The 18178-nt window shown below is 52.4% G+C and overlaps 1 protein-coding gene across 1 annotated transcript in view; it reads right to left on the reverse strand.

The window, feature by feature from the left end:
- PFKFB3 (6-phosphofructo-2-kinase/fructose-2,6-biphosphatase 3) overlaps nt 1-17777 on the reverse strand; it is an 86911-nt gene extending 69134 nt beyond the window's left edge. Inside the window, exon 1 of the mRNA XM_028496437.2 lies at nt 17665-17777. Coding sequence (XP_028352238.1) covers nt 17665-17680 — 16 coding nt within the window. The 5' untranslated portion in view covers nt 17681-17777. The remainder of the gene's footprint in view (nt 1-17664) is intronic.
- Between the last annotated feature and the right edge of the window lie 401 nt (nt 17778-18178).

Below are 18178 nucleotides of genomic sequence, written 5' to 3' on the forward strand. Positions count from 1 at the left end.
TTTGTTATACAGCAGAAACTAACACACCACTGTAAAGCAATTATACTCCAATAAAAATGTTAAAAAGAAAAAAACAGAATCCACCTGCCAATGCAGGGGACACAGGTTCGATCCCTGACCCGGGAAGATCCTACGTGCCGCGGAGCAACTAAGCCCGTGCGCCACAACTACTGAGCCTGTGCTCTAGAGCCCGTGAGCCACAACTACTGAAGCCCGCGCGCCTAGAGACCGAGCTCCGCAACAAGAGAAGCCACCGCAGTGAGAAGCCCGCGCATCACAACGAAGACCCAAAGCAGCCAAAAATAAATGAAGAAAAAGAAATGTATTAAAAAAAAAAAAAAAAGAGGGAGAGAGAACATTCTTGATCTGGGGAGGAACACGCTGAATTATTTAGGGATGACGTGTCATTATGTCTGCAACAAAGTCTCAAATGGTTCAACAACAGCAAAACAGGTTGAGACAATACCACAGTAAAATGCAACAGCCGGAATCCAGGTGGCACCGGTTGTTCCCTGTGCCATGCCTGCAACTTTGCTAAATGCTTAACATTTTTTAAAGTAAAAAGAGAAACAGAAATGGAAAACCCTCCAGGCAAGGAGTGTCCCTCGTTGCCGTCACACACTTTTATTACTTTCCTGACACACGCAATTAATGCTCATGCAGCCGAAAACTATTCCTGAGTCATCAAGTGTAAGTTAAAAGTGTTATGTTTGTGTAGACACACAAATAAAATACATATGCAATTAAAGGGTCACGTCTCGGGCAAATGAGTCCCAAGTGTTTTATCCAACATTCGGTGCAGGAAGAGATTTCCCATCTGCCCCCAGGCCCCCTGCCGCCTGAGCTGCGCAGTGGTCCCCTTTCGGGAGGCTCACACGCTCAGTGGGTGGCCACTTTATAACAGACTTTGAGGAGGGCAGATGCCGCCATTTCTGCTGCAGATCAAAGAACAACGTGGACATTGATAATTAGGAAGCACAGGGGGTCACAGAAAAGGTCTCTTGAAACCTGGGCCTCCCTTTGGCCACTTGTGCTGGGACACATTTCTGCTGTCACTTAAGCATTTCGTGTCTCCTTTGTTACCGGAGGCCAGCCAGGCCTGTCCCATCCATTCATCTCACACACACACTGCAGTGGTTCTCAAACCTTCAGGAGGAGACCCAGGACCGCCTGAACTCTATTACCTCGTGTTCCAGGGGGGTCCTCTCAGCGGTTCTGTTCGTTCTTAACGTCCCCCCAGACACCCTGCGTGGTTGTAATGGCGGGTATCCCGGCTGGAATAACTTAGGATCCTACCTAAGCGTCTTGGAGAGAACAGCGTCTAACTCGTCTCTCTCTGAAAAAGAGGTGTTTGGTTAGAAGGGGGAGCAATGAAGGAGAGGTGCAATGCAGAATAAAACTCGAGGAAATGCCCCAGAAGAAGTCATCAGAGCTATTCTGCAGGGTCAACAACACATGAAGGCCTAGAGGCTGGGTGCTCCCGAGCCAGGCAGCTGCAAACCCCAGAGACTCTGGAAAAGGTGTCAGCTTTCCAGGCTTCTGTTCCTTCGCGGGCAGGGCAGGCTCCCTGAAGCGCACCTTCTGTGTGATCGTTGTCAGGGACTGGGATAAGATTCTGATTTAATCAGGAAGCAAGAAAGACCCTCAAGTCAGAGAATGACATTCTTTGAGGCCTCTTCTGTGCACTGAAGTATTAATGTTCCTATTAATTCATTAGTTAATTCAATATATGGTTATCAGTCATCTACCAGGCCTGAGGCTGGACAACAGGACACTACCTGGGAGTTTGCAGTCTAGCTGGGGAAATGGAATGAACACACATTACAGCACAGGAACCACGACTACCTCCGGCTTGAAGACTGTAAGGCTAAATTTTTAAAACTTAATTAATTAAATTTAAAAATAAAAGAAGAAAACGCTGGATCTTTTTTGCAAAGTAAAGAATTGCTCCTACTGTAATAGCGAATTCAGCACCTATAAACATTTTAAAAATAAAACACTAGACAAATTTTAAAAAGACTTTAAGGCAGCCTGTGTTTTGAATTGGGCCTTGAAGGGTAGGGTACAGATGCATCCAAGGAGGGAGCTGATGAGAAAAAGCAGAGCTGGGAAAGTGAGGGGTGTGCACAAGGAAAACCATGCAGTGAAATTGCAAGAAATGTAAAGAATTGCAAAACTTTGTGTTTCCGGGAGTGAAGACAGAGTAAGGAAGACATGAGGGGAAAAAAATCTCCGCAAGGTAAACTTTTCCCAAGGGAGACAGCATCCTTCCCCAACATCAAGTAGAAAACACAATCTCTAATCCACAAAGGAGAGAGAACTTCTTCTACAGCCAGGTGCTAGAGGAACTAAACCTCCGTCTCCACCATCAGCTGGCAAGGCCACAGAAATGAGTGTTTTCACCACTGAAAGGCAGGTACAAATAAAACGTTCATCGGAGCTCAGGGCATAATAACCCCAAACCAAAAACAGCCCAAAGGTCCACCAACAACAGAAAGGACACAACGGAACACTCCATAGCAACAAGGATGAACTAAGCCTTCTACAAACAACCACATGGGAAAATCTCATGGTCAGAATGTTGATGGAAAGAAGCCACCTTCAAAAGATACGTAATGTTAAAAAAAAGAATGAAATTTTGCCATTTGCAGCAACATGGATGGACTTGGAGGGCATTATGCTCAGTGAAATAAATCAGATGGAGAAAGACAAATACTGTATGATATCACTTATATGTGGAATCTAAACAATAAAACAAACTAGTGAATATAACAAAACAGAAACAAGCTCACAGATATAGAGAGCAAACTAGTGGTTACCCGTGGGGAGGGGGAAGGGGGAGGAGCAAGATATAGGGGTAGGGGATTGAGAGACACAAACCACTATGTATAAGATAAACTACAAGGACGTATTGTACAGCACAGGGAATGTAGCCAATATTTTATAAGAACTATAAATGGAGTATAACCTTTAAACATTGTGAATCTCTACATTATACACCTGAAACTTATATAATATTGTAAATGAACTATAATTCGATATAAAAAATATTCAGAAGAAACAAAAAAGATACGTAATGCATAATATCATCTAGGTGAAGTTCAAGAACAAACAAGATTTCTAATGGGAGAAGTCAGAATAGGGGTTCCTGCTGGGAAGAGTTTTGAATGGCAAGGGCCCCGAGGAGCCTCTGGGGACTGGAAATGTTCTCTAGCTTTGATCCCAGTGCTGTGGCCACATGGATGTGTACGTGTGTAGGAACTGACTGAGATCTGTACACTTAGTGCATGCATGCTACACGTCAGCTTAGAAAAACGTAAAATGCAAACCAATAACAAAAAAGACTGACTTAGATCTTGGTGCGAACCACTGTTTTGAAATCACTAAAGACGTAAGGTGTGCGGGCCCCAGGTTAGGACAGAGAGATGACACTTCAGAGCAGGAGAGACTGGCCTGTCGTGATTTGTTCAAGTTGCCTCTACACATGCTCTTCCCAGAACTCAGCCTGCCACACACTTTGTAGAGGGCATGAAGAGGAGCAATTAATTAAAGCTAATTTTCTGAAGACCTTCATGATACCCATCAAGACAACTAAATACATATATTACAAATCAAACGTAAGAATCATTACTATAGCCCTTTGGGGGCTAAAAATCAAATGCATGGTTAATGCTGTTAATCCTAACAGCATGAGAGATGAAAGAAGACCACTAGAAATGCAGAAGGAACTTGCTGGAAGAGAGGACCCAGTTAAATCCTCCATTTTATAGAGGAGAGAATGAAGGTCCAGAGATGAAGCGACCATCAGAGGTCCCTCGACAGGTAGAGACATCACAGGACTGGAACCCAGGTCCCTCCCGTCTGCCCAGCACGCTCCCGTACTCCCGGAGGTCTCCTGAGGCAGCTCCCGGGTCAAGGTCCATGTCACCCCTGCCCCGAAGCCCCCCTGCCCCGAAGCCAGCCCTCACGGAAGAAGGACAAGGAAGTGACGGGCAGGCAGAAGTCCAGACGGAGCCTGGAACCCAGGACCAGCCTCAGCCATTCCTCCTAGTCATCCAAGGTCTATGAAATCTTTCTCTTTCTGCTCATCCAGAAAGTGGAGCCAAACCTTGCTTCTCAAAGGCTGAGAAACCAGCTGCTGTGAAGACAGTGAATTCTTTTTGTTTGTTTTTTGGAACAGCTTTCTTGAGATCTAATTCACCCATTTAAAACCATGCAATTCACTGTTTCTTAGTATATTCACAGACTTGTGCAAACATCACAAATCTAGAACCTTTCCATGCCCCCCGGCCGAAGAACTCTTCAGCTGTCTCAGTCCCCATCTTCCTCCCCCTCTAACTTCTAGGCAACCTCAAATCTACTTACTGTCTCTATAGATTTGCCTTTTCTGGACAGTAAGTATCCATGAAATCATACAATCTTTTGGAAATAGCTTTTTCACTTAGAGTGTGTTTCAAGGTTGTCTAGGTTGTGGCATATTTCATTCCTTTTTGTTGCTGAATAGTATTTCATTGTATGGATATACCACATTTTAAATTATTTATCAGTCCACTGACATTGGGTGGCTTCTCCTTTTGGGGGATTATGAGTAATGCTGCTATGAAAATGCACGCATATCTTTTTGCATAGATGTGTTTTTTCATTTCTCTGGGGCATATTCCTCGGAGTGGAACTGCTGGGTTATACAGTCGATGAATCCTTTGCATAAGAAGTGCCCTTGCTGGGACTTCCCTGGCAGTCCAGTGGTTAAGACTCCACGCATCCACTGCCAGGGGCACAGGTTCAATCCCTGGGGGGCTGCGTGGCACAGCCAAAAAAATTTTTTTTAATTTTTTTAAAGTGCCCTTGTCTGTACCCTTAGACACAGTGGGGTGAGGACAGCCAAGGAGAGTGATGGGAAGTGCCAAGAGGAACCAGGCGCAGGGGAAGGCGATGAGGCTGGAGAGGTGACCACACATCTCTCGCCTCTGTTTTACCTTCTCCTTTTGACATAATTTTAAACTTACAGAAGAATTTCAAGTAGCACAAAGAATTTCCATGTATCCTCCACCCAGATTCACCCGTTGTTAACATTTTGCCATATTTACTTTATCAGTCTGTGTTATCACTATTTAAATAAATAGATACATATCTTACATATACAAAATACCACACATAGTATTTTTAATTATTAAATAGTCATACATATTATTTTTTTTGGAACCACAAGGATAAAATGTGCCCCATTCCTCCTTAATACTTACCTAAAAGCAAAGATGCTCGCCTACACGCATAACCACAGGACAACCATCAAAAGCAGGAAATTAACTCAAATACGATAGAGGCTCCAAATGAATTCTGCCAATCGGCACCATCACGCCCAGGACCCCAGGCAGGACCACCCACCGCATTTACTGTCCTGTCTCTAATCTGGGTCCCTCCCTCTAAGGACCTAATATTTTAAAGTACCTACTATTTGAAATGGACTCTCCAAATCATTTCATTTCTCTGTTAAAACTTAAATATAATCGGTAGTAGTAGAAACAAAAATTTAAAATTTTAAAATACGACTTTATGTTCTATTTAGATGCCATGTGACATTCAGCCCTGGATTGACCGTCTTCTTCTTGCTACACGTCCACTCACTTAGCAAACAATCCCTCCTGTGGGCACAAACAGCAATCTAACTGCCTTACAGCTATTTTATAAACCATGAAAACTTACAGCTTTGGGAGCTGCTGATCATTTTTTTTTTTTTTTCTTTTTGTGGTACGCGGGCCTCTCACTGCTGTGGCCTCTCCCGTTGCGGAGCACAGGCTCCGGACGCGCAGGCTCAGCGGCCACGGCTCACGGGCCCAGCCGCTCCGCGGCATGTGGGATCTTCCCGGACCGGGGCACGAACCCGTGTCCCCTGCATCGGCAGGCGGACTCGCAACCACTGCGCCACCAGGGAAGCCCCGCTGATCTTTTAAACAAGTAGGAAGGAAAATTCCTCTTCATGCTTTGGAGATTTGGGTTTAGAGAACTGGGTTAATCTTAACCCTTGGTTCATCTCATGCTCCCATCACTGACCCCTGAATGGCCCTCTTCTGTATGTTGGTTCATTTTAATGATATAATAGACAACCAGGAATCTATCAGCCAATCGACATCTGAATTACTGGCTCTGATGACGTCTGTCTGTACGAGAGAGGAGTAACCATTCTCCTGAATCTCATAAAAGAAATATCGTTTTATTATACAGGTATTCCTCAAAAGCGTATCGTTTAGTTTTTGTTGTTTTAATTTTAGTTTTTAAAAAGTGTCTGACTGTATCTAATGTTTTGAGATTTTTTAAATTGTCATGGACAATACTGAGTGTAGCCGTCTTCAGAGTGTAGCTCATTCAGACGGCCACAGAATATTCTGTTATGGGACTATACCAAGAGGGAATTCATTCTTCTCTTGTCCATGTGCTTTCGGGTTGTTTAAAGGCATTCCTAATAGAGTCTTAGAGTGAACACCAGCGGCCCAGAAGTCTCTCTGTGACACACCCAGGAATGACACCTGGTTACAGGGTGTGCGGATTTCAACTTTACAAGACAATTCCAAACTGTTTCCCACGCCCACCAGCAATATATCAGAGACCCTTCTGACCAGTATTCTCCCCGGCACTTGATAACATCTGACTTCATTTCTGCCAGCAAAGAAGGGTAAAATGGAGCCTTTCACGGTGATCTCCATCTGTGTTTTTCTGAGACGTGAAGAGGCTAAATTTCTCTTTTTTTCTTCAGCCCATTACACACTCCCTGATTTTTAAAAGCTTCTTACCAGTCCTCTGGTTATTTCTAACAGAAGCCAGAGAAAGGAACACGGCCACGGAGACACACAGGCCTGTCCCCTTGCTGGGCACAGCTGGTTCTCCTGGAGAGCAGATGACCGGTTTAGTGTCATGCCATGTATCACTTATTGGGAGGCATCCACAATGAATCTGCAAGAGTTTTATAAGGTTAAGAAACCAATTTCCTCTAAAGCAGTAGTGACCGTATGACCTTTCACTGCATTCAAATGACTTTATACAAAAAGCTTTTATAACATCCGGGATTTGCACCAAACATGATTTCAGCTGGAACTGCTTTCTGTTTTCTCTTCCCCACTTATATCTGGGAAATGACGTAACAACAGCAAACATGATTCATGGTAAAGTGGATGCTGACTGACTCATTTTCATGAAAAGGGGATGACATCTGAGTTTTAGGCTTTTCACACTGAAACCAGGCAATTTGCAGATTCAGATTTCTGTGCTGTTATTACAGCAAGTTGATGATAAAATTCTTGCTCTGATTTCCTGATGCGGCTCTTGGCAGAATTGCTTTGAAACGTATTTTCCATACTTTCAAGCCGTAACCCAGGGCCACAGAATTAGCTTGGATTCTATTTGTTGTTCAAACGTGGTGGAGGTTTTCAAACCTCTTTCTCTAACATGAGGCCGTCTAGGGGTCATCAAGCCCAAGGCATGAGGGTTGGCTGGAGGTGGGGAGGCTGACCCATTGTCCCAGTTTGCCTGGGATGAGGAGGTAGCTGGGTCTTGGGACTGTCGAGGCTAAAACAGGGAAATCGCGGGTGATCCCCGGTGAGCTGATCACCCCGTTAGGAGACTAACTTGGTCAGCTGGCCGGCCTGAGTTTGTTCAGGAAGCCTTCCTGGAGTGGGGTTTTCCTTTTCTCCCAATGGGGGCCTTCACACTTTAAGGAAACTGAGGAAGGGAGAGAAATTTAATTGCTACTTTGGTACTACTGACATGGAAACACTGGCCCCGTGGAAAACCTACCAGTCGCTTCCCTCCCAGCATGGAAACTATCTGTGCCCAGCCCCACATGGAAACATGACGGATCCCTTACGTGCGGGGAGAATGGTCAACTCTGATTTGACTTGGAAGCCAGTTGCTTCTTACAAGAAGCATCTATCTGGAGACGAGCCCGGAGCATAACGGATCTTCACAGAGGGCCGCGTGCCGAGTCCCAAGCCTCTCGAATCCTCTCATAGTTACTCAACAGGCACCGGGCCCCCTAACCCCACCCGGCTGTGACCTGTCCCCTTGGCTGGTCCTGAGGCTGTTAACGTCCTCAGCATCCCCACAGATCAGCCAGGGGGCAGTCATGGGAGCTACCCTGACTCACTCTCTCTCCCCCCACGTCCAGTCCAGCCGTCCAGCCCCACGGTCTCTACCTCCTGAACACACTCAGAACGCAACCTCCCACTGCACCACCCGGACCCCAGCCCATGGCACCACTCGCAGGCCACCTTAGCCGACTCCCGTGCCACCTGCAACCTGCTCTCGGGAGGGCAGCCACGGACCATCCAGAGGGTTTGCTAACCTAAAGTTCACTCGAGCCTCGCCCCCACTAAAAACCTCCCAGAGCCTCCCACCCAATCCCAGGAGGAGGCCAAAGCCTTACCACGGCCTCGAGGACCCAAATGACCCACGCTTTCTGAGCCATGTCCCACACCCACTACACACCAGCCCCACTGGCCTCCACACTCAGCCCACTGTGGCCACAGGGCCTTTGCACCTACACGTCCCCCTGCCAGACACTCTCCTAAGATGCCGTGTGGTCCATTCCCCCAGTCCCTTCGGTTTCTGCCCAGATGTCCTCTCAGTGACCATCCTATCATCCTATTTAAAACAGCAGCCCCCGCCCCCGCCCTCTTCTTTCCCGTGTTATTTTTCTCCCCAGCACTGGTACCCACTGGACACATACCGTACTCACTCGTCTGTTACCGTCTGTCTCCCCGTCAGGACGTAAGGCCACGAGGGCAGGCGTCTCTGTCCAGTTCCCTGCTGCACCCTCAGCACTTGACCCAGCCCTGCTCCACGAGGCGCTGAACAGACGTTTGCCACATGATGGAAGGGCTAATGGGGGTGACTAAAGTACTGATAACATCACGGGGCTGGGGGCGGTCGGCACGGGCAGGGGCAGCGCAGCCGGCCTCCTAGTGTGTTTCTTGCCTTTTCTTCTCAAGTTCCTCAGCTGTAACTCTCCCTTTCCTGTATTCCCAAAATGTTTACTTTATATTGTTCTCCAGCAAAACATGGCCCATGCAGATGGCTGCTTGATGGGGGCCTCCCTCCCTCTAGATGGATCCCCTGCTTCCTCCCACGGCCCCTTGGCTCAGAAACCCACCCCCCAAAGGTCAGGCAGGTCACTTGCACCCCCCAGACCTGACGAAGACCCTCAGTCACACCCAGAACCTGAGGTGCAAGGGAGTCTGGGAGGTGCCGGTGAGGGCTTCCTAGCATTTTCAAGAGTGTGGGTCTCTCCCCATTCGTGGCCTTGAAATGGGTCTTTGGAGCCCGACCAGAATCTTTGTTAATGAAATGGAATAGACTGGAAGAGTCACCGTGTACCTTGTATCCTACAGATAAGATTGATTCAGGAATCTGTCTGCCCAGGCATCAACCCAGAACCATTAAATGAGAACTTCCGGAGCATCCGACTTTTTTTTAAAAGCTCCCCAGTTAACCCAGATGTGTGGCCAGGAATGAGATAAACGGTGCCCCTGTACCCGTCGTTCCCGGGCAGCATGAGCTACCCCAGCAGTCGGGGGCGTGCTGCCGAGGGCCAGGCTTTCCCGAGAGTCTGCGTCAAAATGCATCTTTCTGGGCTTCCCTGGTGGCGCAGTGGTTGCGCGTCCGCCTGCCGATGCAGGGGACACGGGTTCGTGCCCCGGTCCGGGAAGATCCCACATGCCGCGGAGCGGCTGGGCCCGTGAGCCGTGGCCGCTGACCCTGCGCGTCCGGAGCCTGTGCTCCGCAATGGGAGAGGCCACAACAGTGAGAGGCCCGCATAATGCAAAAAAAAAAAAAAAAAAAAAAAAAAATGCATCTTTCTGCGCTCAGGACCTCTCTCTCCTTCTCTCTTCCTGCTTCAAAGCCCACATTGGGGCACCTTGCTAAGCTCCTGTCCGACCCCCACCGGCTGATGGAACCTTGCCCTTCCTGTGAAGACCGGCCCTCGTCCCCAGGCCTCTGGATGACGCCTCAGCAGGAGGCCTTCCTGGATCCCATCGCTGGGGTGCAGCAGGTGAGGCCGACAGTCAAAATGCCAAAGCAATCGGCCCCCCTCGGATGTTTTCTCAAAAGCATCAGCATCCCTGCACTTCCAGGCAGGAGGGCCAGGGCAGCACAGCCCCAAACCCTCCTGTTCCGCAGATGTCGCCTGCCTGGCCCCTGACCAGGGCTGTGACACCTCCAGGCTGGGCCCCCTTGCTCAGTCTGGACACAGATGCAGGCAGGAGCCGGACGTGCTGTTTCAGGCCAGTGGGATGAGGGTTTGCGCCTCTTACTGTTGTCCCTCCACCGGCCTTGTCACCAGGAGGAATCCTGGAACTATTCTCTGCAGGTCGAGAAATGATGAGCAGCTTTCCTGTTCTTCTTTTCGGTTCTCTGCATTTTCCAAGTTGCTCACAATTGAACTTACGTGGGAAACACTACAGCTTCAGGTTTTTTTTAAAGACTTTTTGATGTGGACCATTTTTTTTTTTATAATATGAACCACTTTCTCTAGCTGCGGCGAGCGGGGGCTACTCCTCGTTGTGGTGCACTTGCTTCTCATTGCGGTGGCTTCTCTTGTTGCGGAGCTCTAGGCGCGCAGTCTCAGTAGTTGTAGCACGTGGGCTCAGTCGTTGTGGCTCGCGGGCTCTAGAGCGCAGGCTCAGTACTTGTGGCTTACAGGCTTAGTTGCCCCGCGGCATGTGGGATCTTCCCAGACCAGGGCTCTAACCCAAGTCCCCTGCATTGGCAGGCGGATTCTTAACCACTGCACCACCAGGGAAGTCCACGTGGACCATTTTTCAACGTCTTTATTGAGTTTGTTACAATATTGCTTCTGTTTTATATTTTGGTTTTTTGGCCCCGAGGAATGTGGGATCCTAGCTCCCCAACCAGGGATTGAACCCGCACCCACTGCACTGGAAGGCGAAGTCTTAACCACTGGACAGCCAGGAAAGTCCCCAGGGCTTCGATTTTTGACATACATGATTTACAGCTCTTCCCCAGGCCCCCTGCGAACACGTGAGGCTCGGTCACTCTTTGCTGAAGTTCCGCACGGAAGGCCCTGCTACTGGTGATTCCTTTAGACTCTGGGGAGACCCGCAAAGAGACGGTGGCCGCGAGCTCCCTGCAGGATGCACACCCAGGATGACGTCGGCCTGATGTCATGGGCAGGTTCCAGAAGGGTACCGTGTGCTTCCACAAAAGGCGGGCTCCAACACCGACTTCCTTTTGGTCCAATTTCCGTCCTGAAGTCGTAGCTGGAGGAATGCAGAGACCAGAGACCGCAGGCCCAAGACGCCATCATTTGCCACTCACTTCCCGCCTGGAGCTGCTGGAGAGACAGGCCAGGGTGCCCGGGACAGAGTCCCTGGAGGACCCAGCCCAGCGGGGACCCCCAGCCTCCCTGGCCCGGCTTAGCCAAGGAGCTCGGAGGCGGGGAGACGGGCCGCGTGTGTGACAAGCATCCCGGCAACTGGGAAGCATCAGTCTCTGGGCCGGAGCTGCAGTGAATCTCACTTCACCCCCTTTGTTTCCAGATGGGTCAACCGAGGCCGAGCGCCATCCAGGGGTGGCCCTGAGACCCAGCCCGCCACCAACACGGTGGACCCGCCACCACTGGGTCTCTCAGCGCCCGGCCGGGGGGTTCTCCCCGACGGCTCACATCTGACTCCTGCTGAGGGCACGGCCCACATCCTTAGATGCTTCCTGCAGCTTCCGGGTCACTTCTGCCACCTGTGGGTACCTGCCCTGCCCCAGCCGCTCTCAGGACTGTCCCAACAATGATGAATAAACACTGAGAGAAGCGCCTGTCTGTACACATGGACTCCTCCTCCTCCTCCTGGGCTCTGCGGATCATCACCTGGGGCCATCACACTGGGGGCGGCAGAGGTTATAAAAGACCCGGGCTCTTAGGTTACAGACCTCGGACCTCAACTCCTGCAGAACAGCAGGTGGGCCAGGGGCCAGGGGTGGGAGCACTCCTGACCTCCCTCCCCTCCCCTCCCCTCCTTTTACCCCTCCCCTCACTGCCCGTGCCCCTCCCCCTGCTCTTCCCGGGTTTCTCCTGTGACTTTGTGACTTCCTGTGTTCGTTTTATCTAGCTTTCACCTAAATGCAGCAATTGGGAAGGACGGGAAGACACAGTCCGCCTGCCTCTTGTAGGGCCCCCAGGTGCTGATTCCGGCACCTCCCAGGAATCCGATGCAGATAAGGAGGAAACAGGGGGCCACCCACGTAGGTGCCAGGAGCTGGGACAGAGGTGACCGCCCAGGCCCTGCCCTGGGAAAGTCCTGTGAAGTCAAAGATTCACATTCCTTGCAGGGGAGGTAAAGGGATGATGCATGCTTGGAGGCTTCATGGATGTACAATTCCTGAGCATGTGGTACTTTTAGCTCCACAAGGAGAAGAGTGCCTGCTTGCACGGGGCCCCCGGGTCTGAACTAACTAAGGTGCAGACCACACTGAGGCACACAGCATCAGGTGCTGTTGTTATTGTTGTTTGGACCCTGCTATTTCACCAAAAAGCACCAAAATCGTGACCATAGTAAAAATCAGAAGATTGTCCGCCTTGCTTACATTTATGACTTGGTATTGTCTTATCTTAAATTACATGTGGGACGATGACCCTAATCTTTCGGTGATTAGGGATCTGACGGTCTTACTTCGGCTCTGCAACTACCCACTGCAGAAGAAAATGGAGTTTTGGACAAATTAACTAGGCAAAGGATTTATGAAGCACTTGCTACCACCTGGCCAGACAGAAGTATGAGATCTAGACCCTCCCCCAAATGGAGGACAATTAAGTGTGAGGACAAGTAACTGCCTGCAAGAGCCCCATCTGCATAGAATAGATGGAAAACGGGGCAGAGAAGACTTGAACTTGAGCAGGGCCTTAAGGAACCACCAGAAGCCTACACGTGCCCACGTGTATATCCACATGTGTGCAAATGTACCGTGAAGGATGGTAGCACCTGGGAGGGTGCGGCTGGGTCCTCGGAGGGGAGAGGATGCAGGAGGGGAGCACAGATGTGGGAACACAGGGACCCTGGACACCGAGGACAGGGATCACAGCAGAGGACACGCTTTAAGATAACGGGAAGGCATTAGAAGGGCGCAGGCCAGGGATCAAAGGCCTGAGAAGACAAAGCAGAGGATTCAGAAGGGAAACCTGGAGACAGAGGCCCTGAGGGAAGCGGGCAGGCCCAGCCTGGCTGGCGGGTGCTTCCCTGGGGCACTAGTCTCTGAAATGGAGCCGTCCTGGGAGCAAGCTGCCAGACCCCAAGAGAGGAAAGTGTACCTGAGGACAGAGCCCGCCCGCAGGGCCCCAGAGTGGAGGGCGGTGCCGGCCCAGCACCGGAGTTCAGGGGAGGGACGAAAGGACCAGGGACCAGCCCAGCCCAGCCCTGCCGAGTCTGGTCGGGATCTGCTCTTTGCACTCCTACTGGGAGTGAAAGGAAGGAGAGGTCCCGGGTTTGGGTCCAAAAAAATGCTGACCTAACTGCGATGGAGCTCCCGCTGCAAGCAGCTCACCTGCAGGAACCCCTAAGGTGCTGCACCTCCTGCAACAGTGGGACTTGTCTTTGCCTCTGTGCCCAGCAGGGGACGCGGCAGCTCCTGGGCAGCTGTGACCTGACATCTGGCTGGCGTATCATCTCCACGACACCAGACCCATGTTATGAGTCCAGCCCCTCGGGGCCACGGGAGAGAGGGGAACCCCGACTGTCCCCACGTGCAGTCCCATCCCTTCCACCTGCCTCTCTCAAGGATTCAGAAGAGTCAGGCATCTAAGTCTGTCTCTCAGCTCATTTCTAACGTGGAAGACGTCTGATGTTCGCAACGGCAGACGTATCACACTGTGCGGTCTCAGCCTGACACACGTCATACCACGTCCCAGGCTAGCCCGTCACTGGGGTCTGAGCCGGAAAGGCAGAGCCTCAGTCCAGCGCTGCTCAGCACACGAGTTGACCATTGTGTACGGAGCCTCTCTGAGCCTCACTTCCTTCACCTTCACAGTGGAAATAATAGCCCCTGGGGTGGTTGTGAGGACAAATGCGCATGTGCAAAGCACTCAGCACAGGACCTGGAAGGTGGTCCCTAAGTGTGTTTGGTTTCTTACTGTTATTTATGATGAGAACCTTCAGCCCTGTCCCCATCCCTCCACCATCTGAAGACATTGTTTTCAGCTTCTCCACCTGAAAGGGACCTCGAGAATTTAGCCAAGACCACAGTCTCTGAACACAGCACTCCCCAACCCCCTAGAAAATCACCATCTAGCCTGCCTTTAACATCCTCCAGAGAGAGAAGTTTCCAGCTTTAATCACCCCGTTCACCACCTTCCTCCTGGGGCCCACCTAAGTTCTCTCCGCCCCTTTGTTCTCCTGAGTTTCCCTAATGGTCCACGTCAGGGCATTTCCTTCTTACTCGAGCCCATCTCAAAATTCCAGCAGCTTGGCTGAGGGTCGGACTCTGTTCGCCCCACTAGCCCCCAGCACCCTGGAGCCGCCAAGCAGAGAGGCCAGGGCGGATGAGAGTGTGAACGCGGAGCCCGCGTGCCATCCCCTCGGCCGGCGGGGAAAGGCACCATCGGCTACTGCCCGCCGCCCCCGCCCCACCATTCACCCATCTCGGGCTACACGGTCCCTGCTGGCCATTATCACAGCAGGTGGACCACGCCGGGGAGGGGTGACTGCGGCGAGGGAACTGCCAAGTCTGTCATTCACCAAGAACCTCGAGCGTGCCTGGCGCAGAGCAGGCGCTCCGTCTAGAGAATGAATTAATGAATGAACGAACGAATGAACGAACGAATGAATGAATAAGCGAGCCAGTGAGTGGCGTGCAGTCACTGAACTCTGCCCTAATTACATTCAGTGCCATCGGTCAAGCCTCTCACGGGCAAGGCCCAGGACGAGTACCAAAGTTCGGCTGGTCATCTGTTTGTTCCCCCAGATCTGCTGTCACGAAGGGCAAATCCACCCGTCCCCGGTCCCCGCAGGCTGACCTGCACACACACAACAGGCTCCCTGGCCCTCGGCTGCCCACGTCCTGGGGTCAGAGGGAGGGAGCAGCGTGGGGCCTCTGCGGGGGCCACAGGCCGCCTGCATCCTCCAGGGAGGGGCAGCCCCCCTCGGGCCACTGGCTCCAGTGACTGCTCGACCCTCACCCCTCAGGACTGGGGTGGGACTGCCTGGGCTTCTGCAATATCCCCTGTGGTTTTCCTCTAACCTAACCCAAACCTTTGTAACAGGCCCTTCATTAAATTCTTTTCAACTTGCCCTATATGAGCGGGCGTGTGCTTCCTGCTAGGCCCTGACCCAGCTGGTCCCCGAGTCTTACTTGTCAAGACACAGAAGCACAGCCTGGGAAGGGAATCAGCGGTCAATTAACCTTCTAGACGTTAGCTACAAGGAAGTCCTTCTCCAGCTGGCTTCTCTTCTTTTTGTGGGGAGAGAAGCAAAGTCTTTTCATTTCCCATTTTTTAAATTACTTTTTTTGAATAGTTAATAGATTCAGATGGTTCAAAAATTTTTTTAAGTATAAAAGAGTATATATACACTGAAGTCTGAATATATACTATATATATATTCCATATGTATACATATACTGAAGTCTCCAGCACCGGGACAGTTCCAGGGATGGGGTGCCATATCTCCGGTCACGGGCCCAGCTTTCCACCTCCAGGCAGGTCCAGAGGACGTCTCATCACCAGATTGAACAAACCTGGCCTCGCCATCATTTCCACTTGCTGTGTTCACTTCTCAACAGGAGGTTCTGACCAAGCCAAGTGGGGAGGTTCTGCCTTGGGCTGGAAGCAAGCCCTCCACGGCCCCTGCCCTGGCTCACACCAAAGCTTCCAGAAAACCCAACGACGCCTGTTTCTCACACCCTGGACCTTTAGGAATCAGCATTCACAGAATGGAGGGGCAGGATTCACCTCTCCAGGCAGCAGTGTTCTCTTCAGATTAGAAAAAAAAAAAAAAAAGTCAAAGCTTAACGTGGTTGGTGGCGGGCAGACAGACGTCTGTCGCATGTGACCTAATGATGCCATCACATAGGGAAGCCGTCACAGGTGAACACTCACTCAACAGCCCAGGTACTTAAGCCTCCTGCGTAAGGCTCCCTCCAGCTCCGTGACAAGTAAACGGGCACTTTGCCTCCTGGGAGTTTGCCTCCAGAGACCACAGAACACAGCAGATAAGTGACCACTCACACTGCAGCTAAATGAGGTCAGCTGGGGACTCGGGGGAACCTCCAGGGACACGGCGTTGCCGTTATATATGGAATAATGGAGCCAATGAAGACGGTGAGTTTGGAACCACACGTCATCCATCAGCTGAGGATCCGACTGAACCCTCTGTCCCTGCTCGTGGCTTTCACCTTCCTTCTCAACATCCCCACAGCACAGGGAGTGCCAACCATTTATCTTCACAACCAGGACCTCACAGTGGCACCTGAGCAACCTCTGTTTAAGGGACAAAGGCCAATAGGGTAATACTGGCAACCGTAGCACTAACCTGACGATTAATCGGGATTATGAGGGAAGTGAAGAGACGGCCAGAAGGTGGGGTGGAGGCAGCGGCGGGAAGCCACGCAGCCAGTCCCAGGTACCCGGGTGCCTGGGTGCCTGGGAGGGAGTCTCGGCTTCCTCTCTGTTCGCCCCGGTCAGTGGTACCCAGGTGGGGGTGGGGAAGCCTTGGGTCAGAGTGACAATGGGTCACCGAGCCCAAGCCCCTTCCAACACAAACAGAAAAAGCAGGAGGAGCCAATCAGCTCTGTTCGGAAAGTAAAACGAGTCTCCGCCATCCTAGGCTCCGACCTGAGGGTGGCAAGTCCCGGCCCAGCTCTGCAGCGCCCTGGGCACAGCAGGGCCTCCATCGCCCTGCCCGGAAATTGGGGCCCCGCGAGCATCTGGGATTTTCCGGCAGGCCTCGCAAACCCAGCCCGCGGTGCAGGTGGGCCAGGTGGGCGCAGGGTGCCAGCTGCCAGGCACAGGAAGGCAGGTCTTGCCTGGCCGGCCGGCCGTTTCCCAACGCCTCTGCATGCTGAGCCGCGCGCGTCTCTCACCCGTCCCGGCCCCCACACGGCCGTCCCGGTTCACGCGCTCATTTTGCGGATGAAGAAACTGAGGCTCCGGGTGGTTAACTGACTTCCCGAGAGTCAGAGGGTAGAAAAGGCCGAAGGCAGGACCCGCACTCGGACCTGCTTCCACACCGCCGAGCTGCCCACCCCAACCCCTCGCCCTCCAGTCCCTTCCGGAGACTCGGACCGCAATCCGAGCGCGCCGCCGGGACCCCACGCTGCAAACCTCTCGCCACCGTAGAACAATCGACCCCCCGCCCCAAATCTCCAGTCCGCCGGGAGAACCCGATTCCACCTGCATATCAGAACTTGCTGCGGCGTAATCCGGGTGCGGTCCAAGTACCGCGACCGCGCTCTGCGCGCCGGCTCTGCGCACCGGCTGCGGCACGTGGGGTCGGCCGCCGAGTGCCCAGAGTGGGCGACGTGGGGTCGGAGGGGCGATGCGGCAGGAGAGGGGCAGTGCCGGGCCGGGCCCCGCCGGGCCGGGCCCCGCACCCTCCCGGCCGCCCCCCGGCACCTGGCGGCGCAGGTCTCCCGCCCAGGCCCGGGAGCGCTAGGGGGGGGGACTCCGCCTACCTTTCCGGAAGGGCATCCTGGAGGGGCGCTCCCGGCGGGGCCGGCCCGGGACACCGAGGCCGGGCGACGTCCGAGTGCCAGCCCCGCGGCTCCGGGGTGCCTACGGGCGCCGGGTGCTGGGCGAGGGAGGGGGGAAAGGGACATATTTGGGCAAAGGCCGGGGCGTCACCGGCGGAGGGCGGAACCGCGGCGAAGCGGGAAGCGCGGCCCCGGGGCGGGCCTCGCGGAAACCGCTTAACCCCTGAGCTCCCGGCCGGGCAGCGCGCCGGCGGCCTCCCCAGCCCGAGCCGGGGTCTGGGTCGCGAGCCCCCCACGCCGTGCATCGGAGCTGGGCCTGCCTCTCCTGACGCCCCTGAGCGGAAAGGAAACTCCTGATCGGGAAGAAAAGCAACTCGCTCATCCACGCCTTTGGGCGGCTGGAGGACATCGTCCCTGGAAGTATTTGGGGAACTTTATTCCATTTTAATCTTTTTGTCTTCAGGCCCAGGAGTCCGCTCAAAGCTGGCTGACTTGA

This window comes from Physeter macrocephalus, chromosome 11, assembly GCF_002837175.3.
Source record: "Physeter macrocephalus isolate SW-GA chromosome 11, ASM283717v5, whole genome shotgun sequence".
NCBI classification, from domain to species: domain Eukaryota; kingdom Metazoa; phylum Chordata; class Mammalia; order Artiodactyla; family Physeteridae; genus Physeter; species Physeter macrocephalus.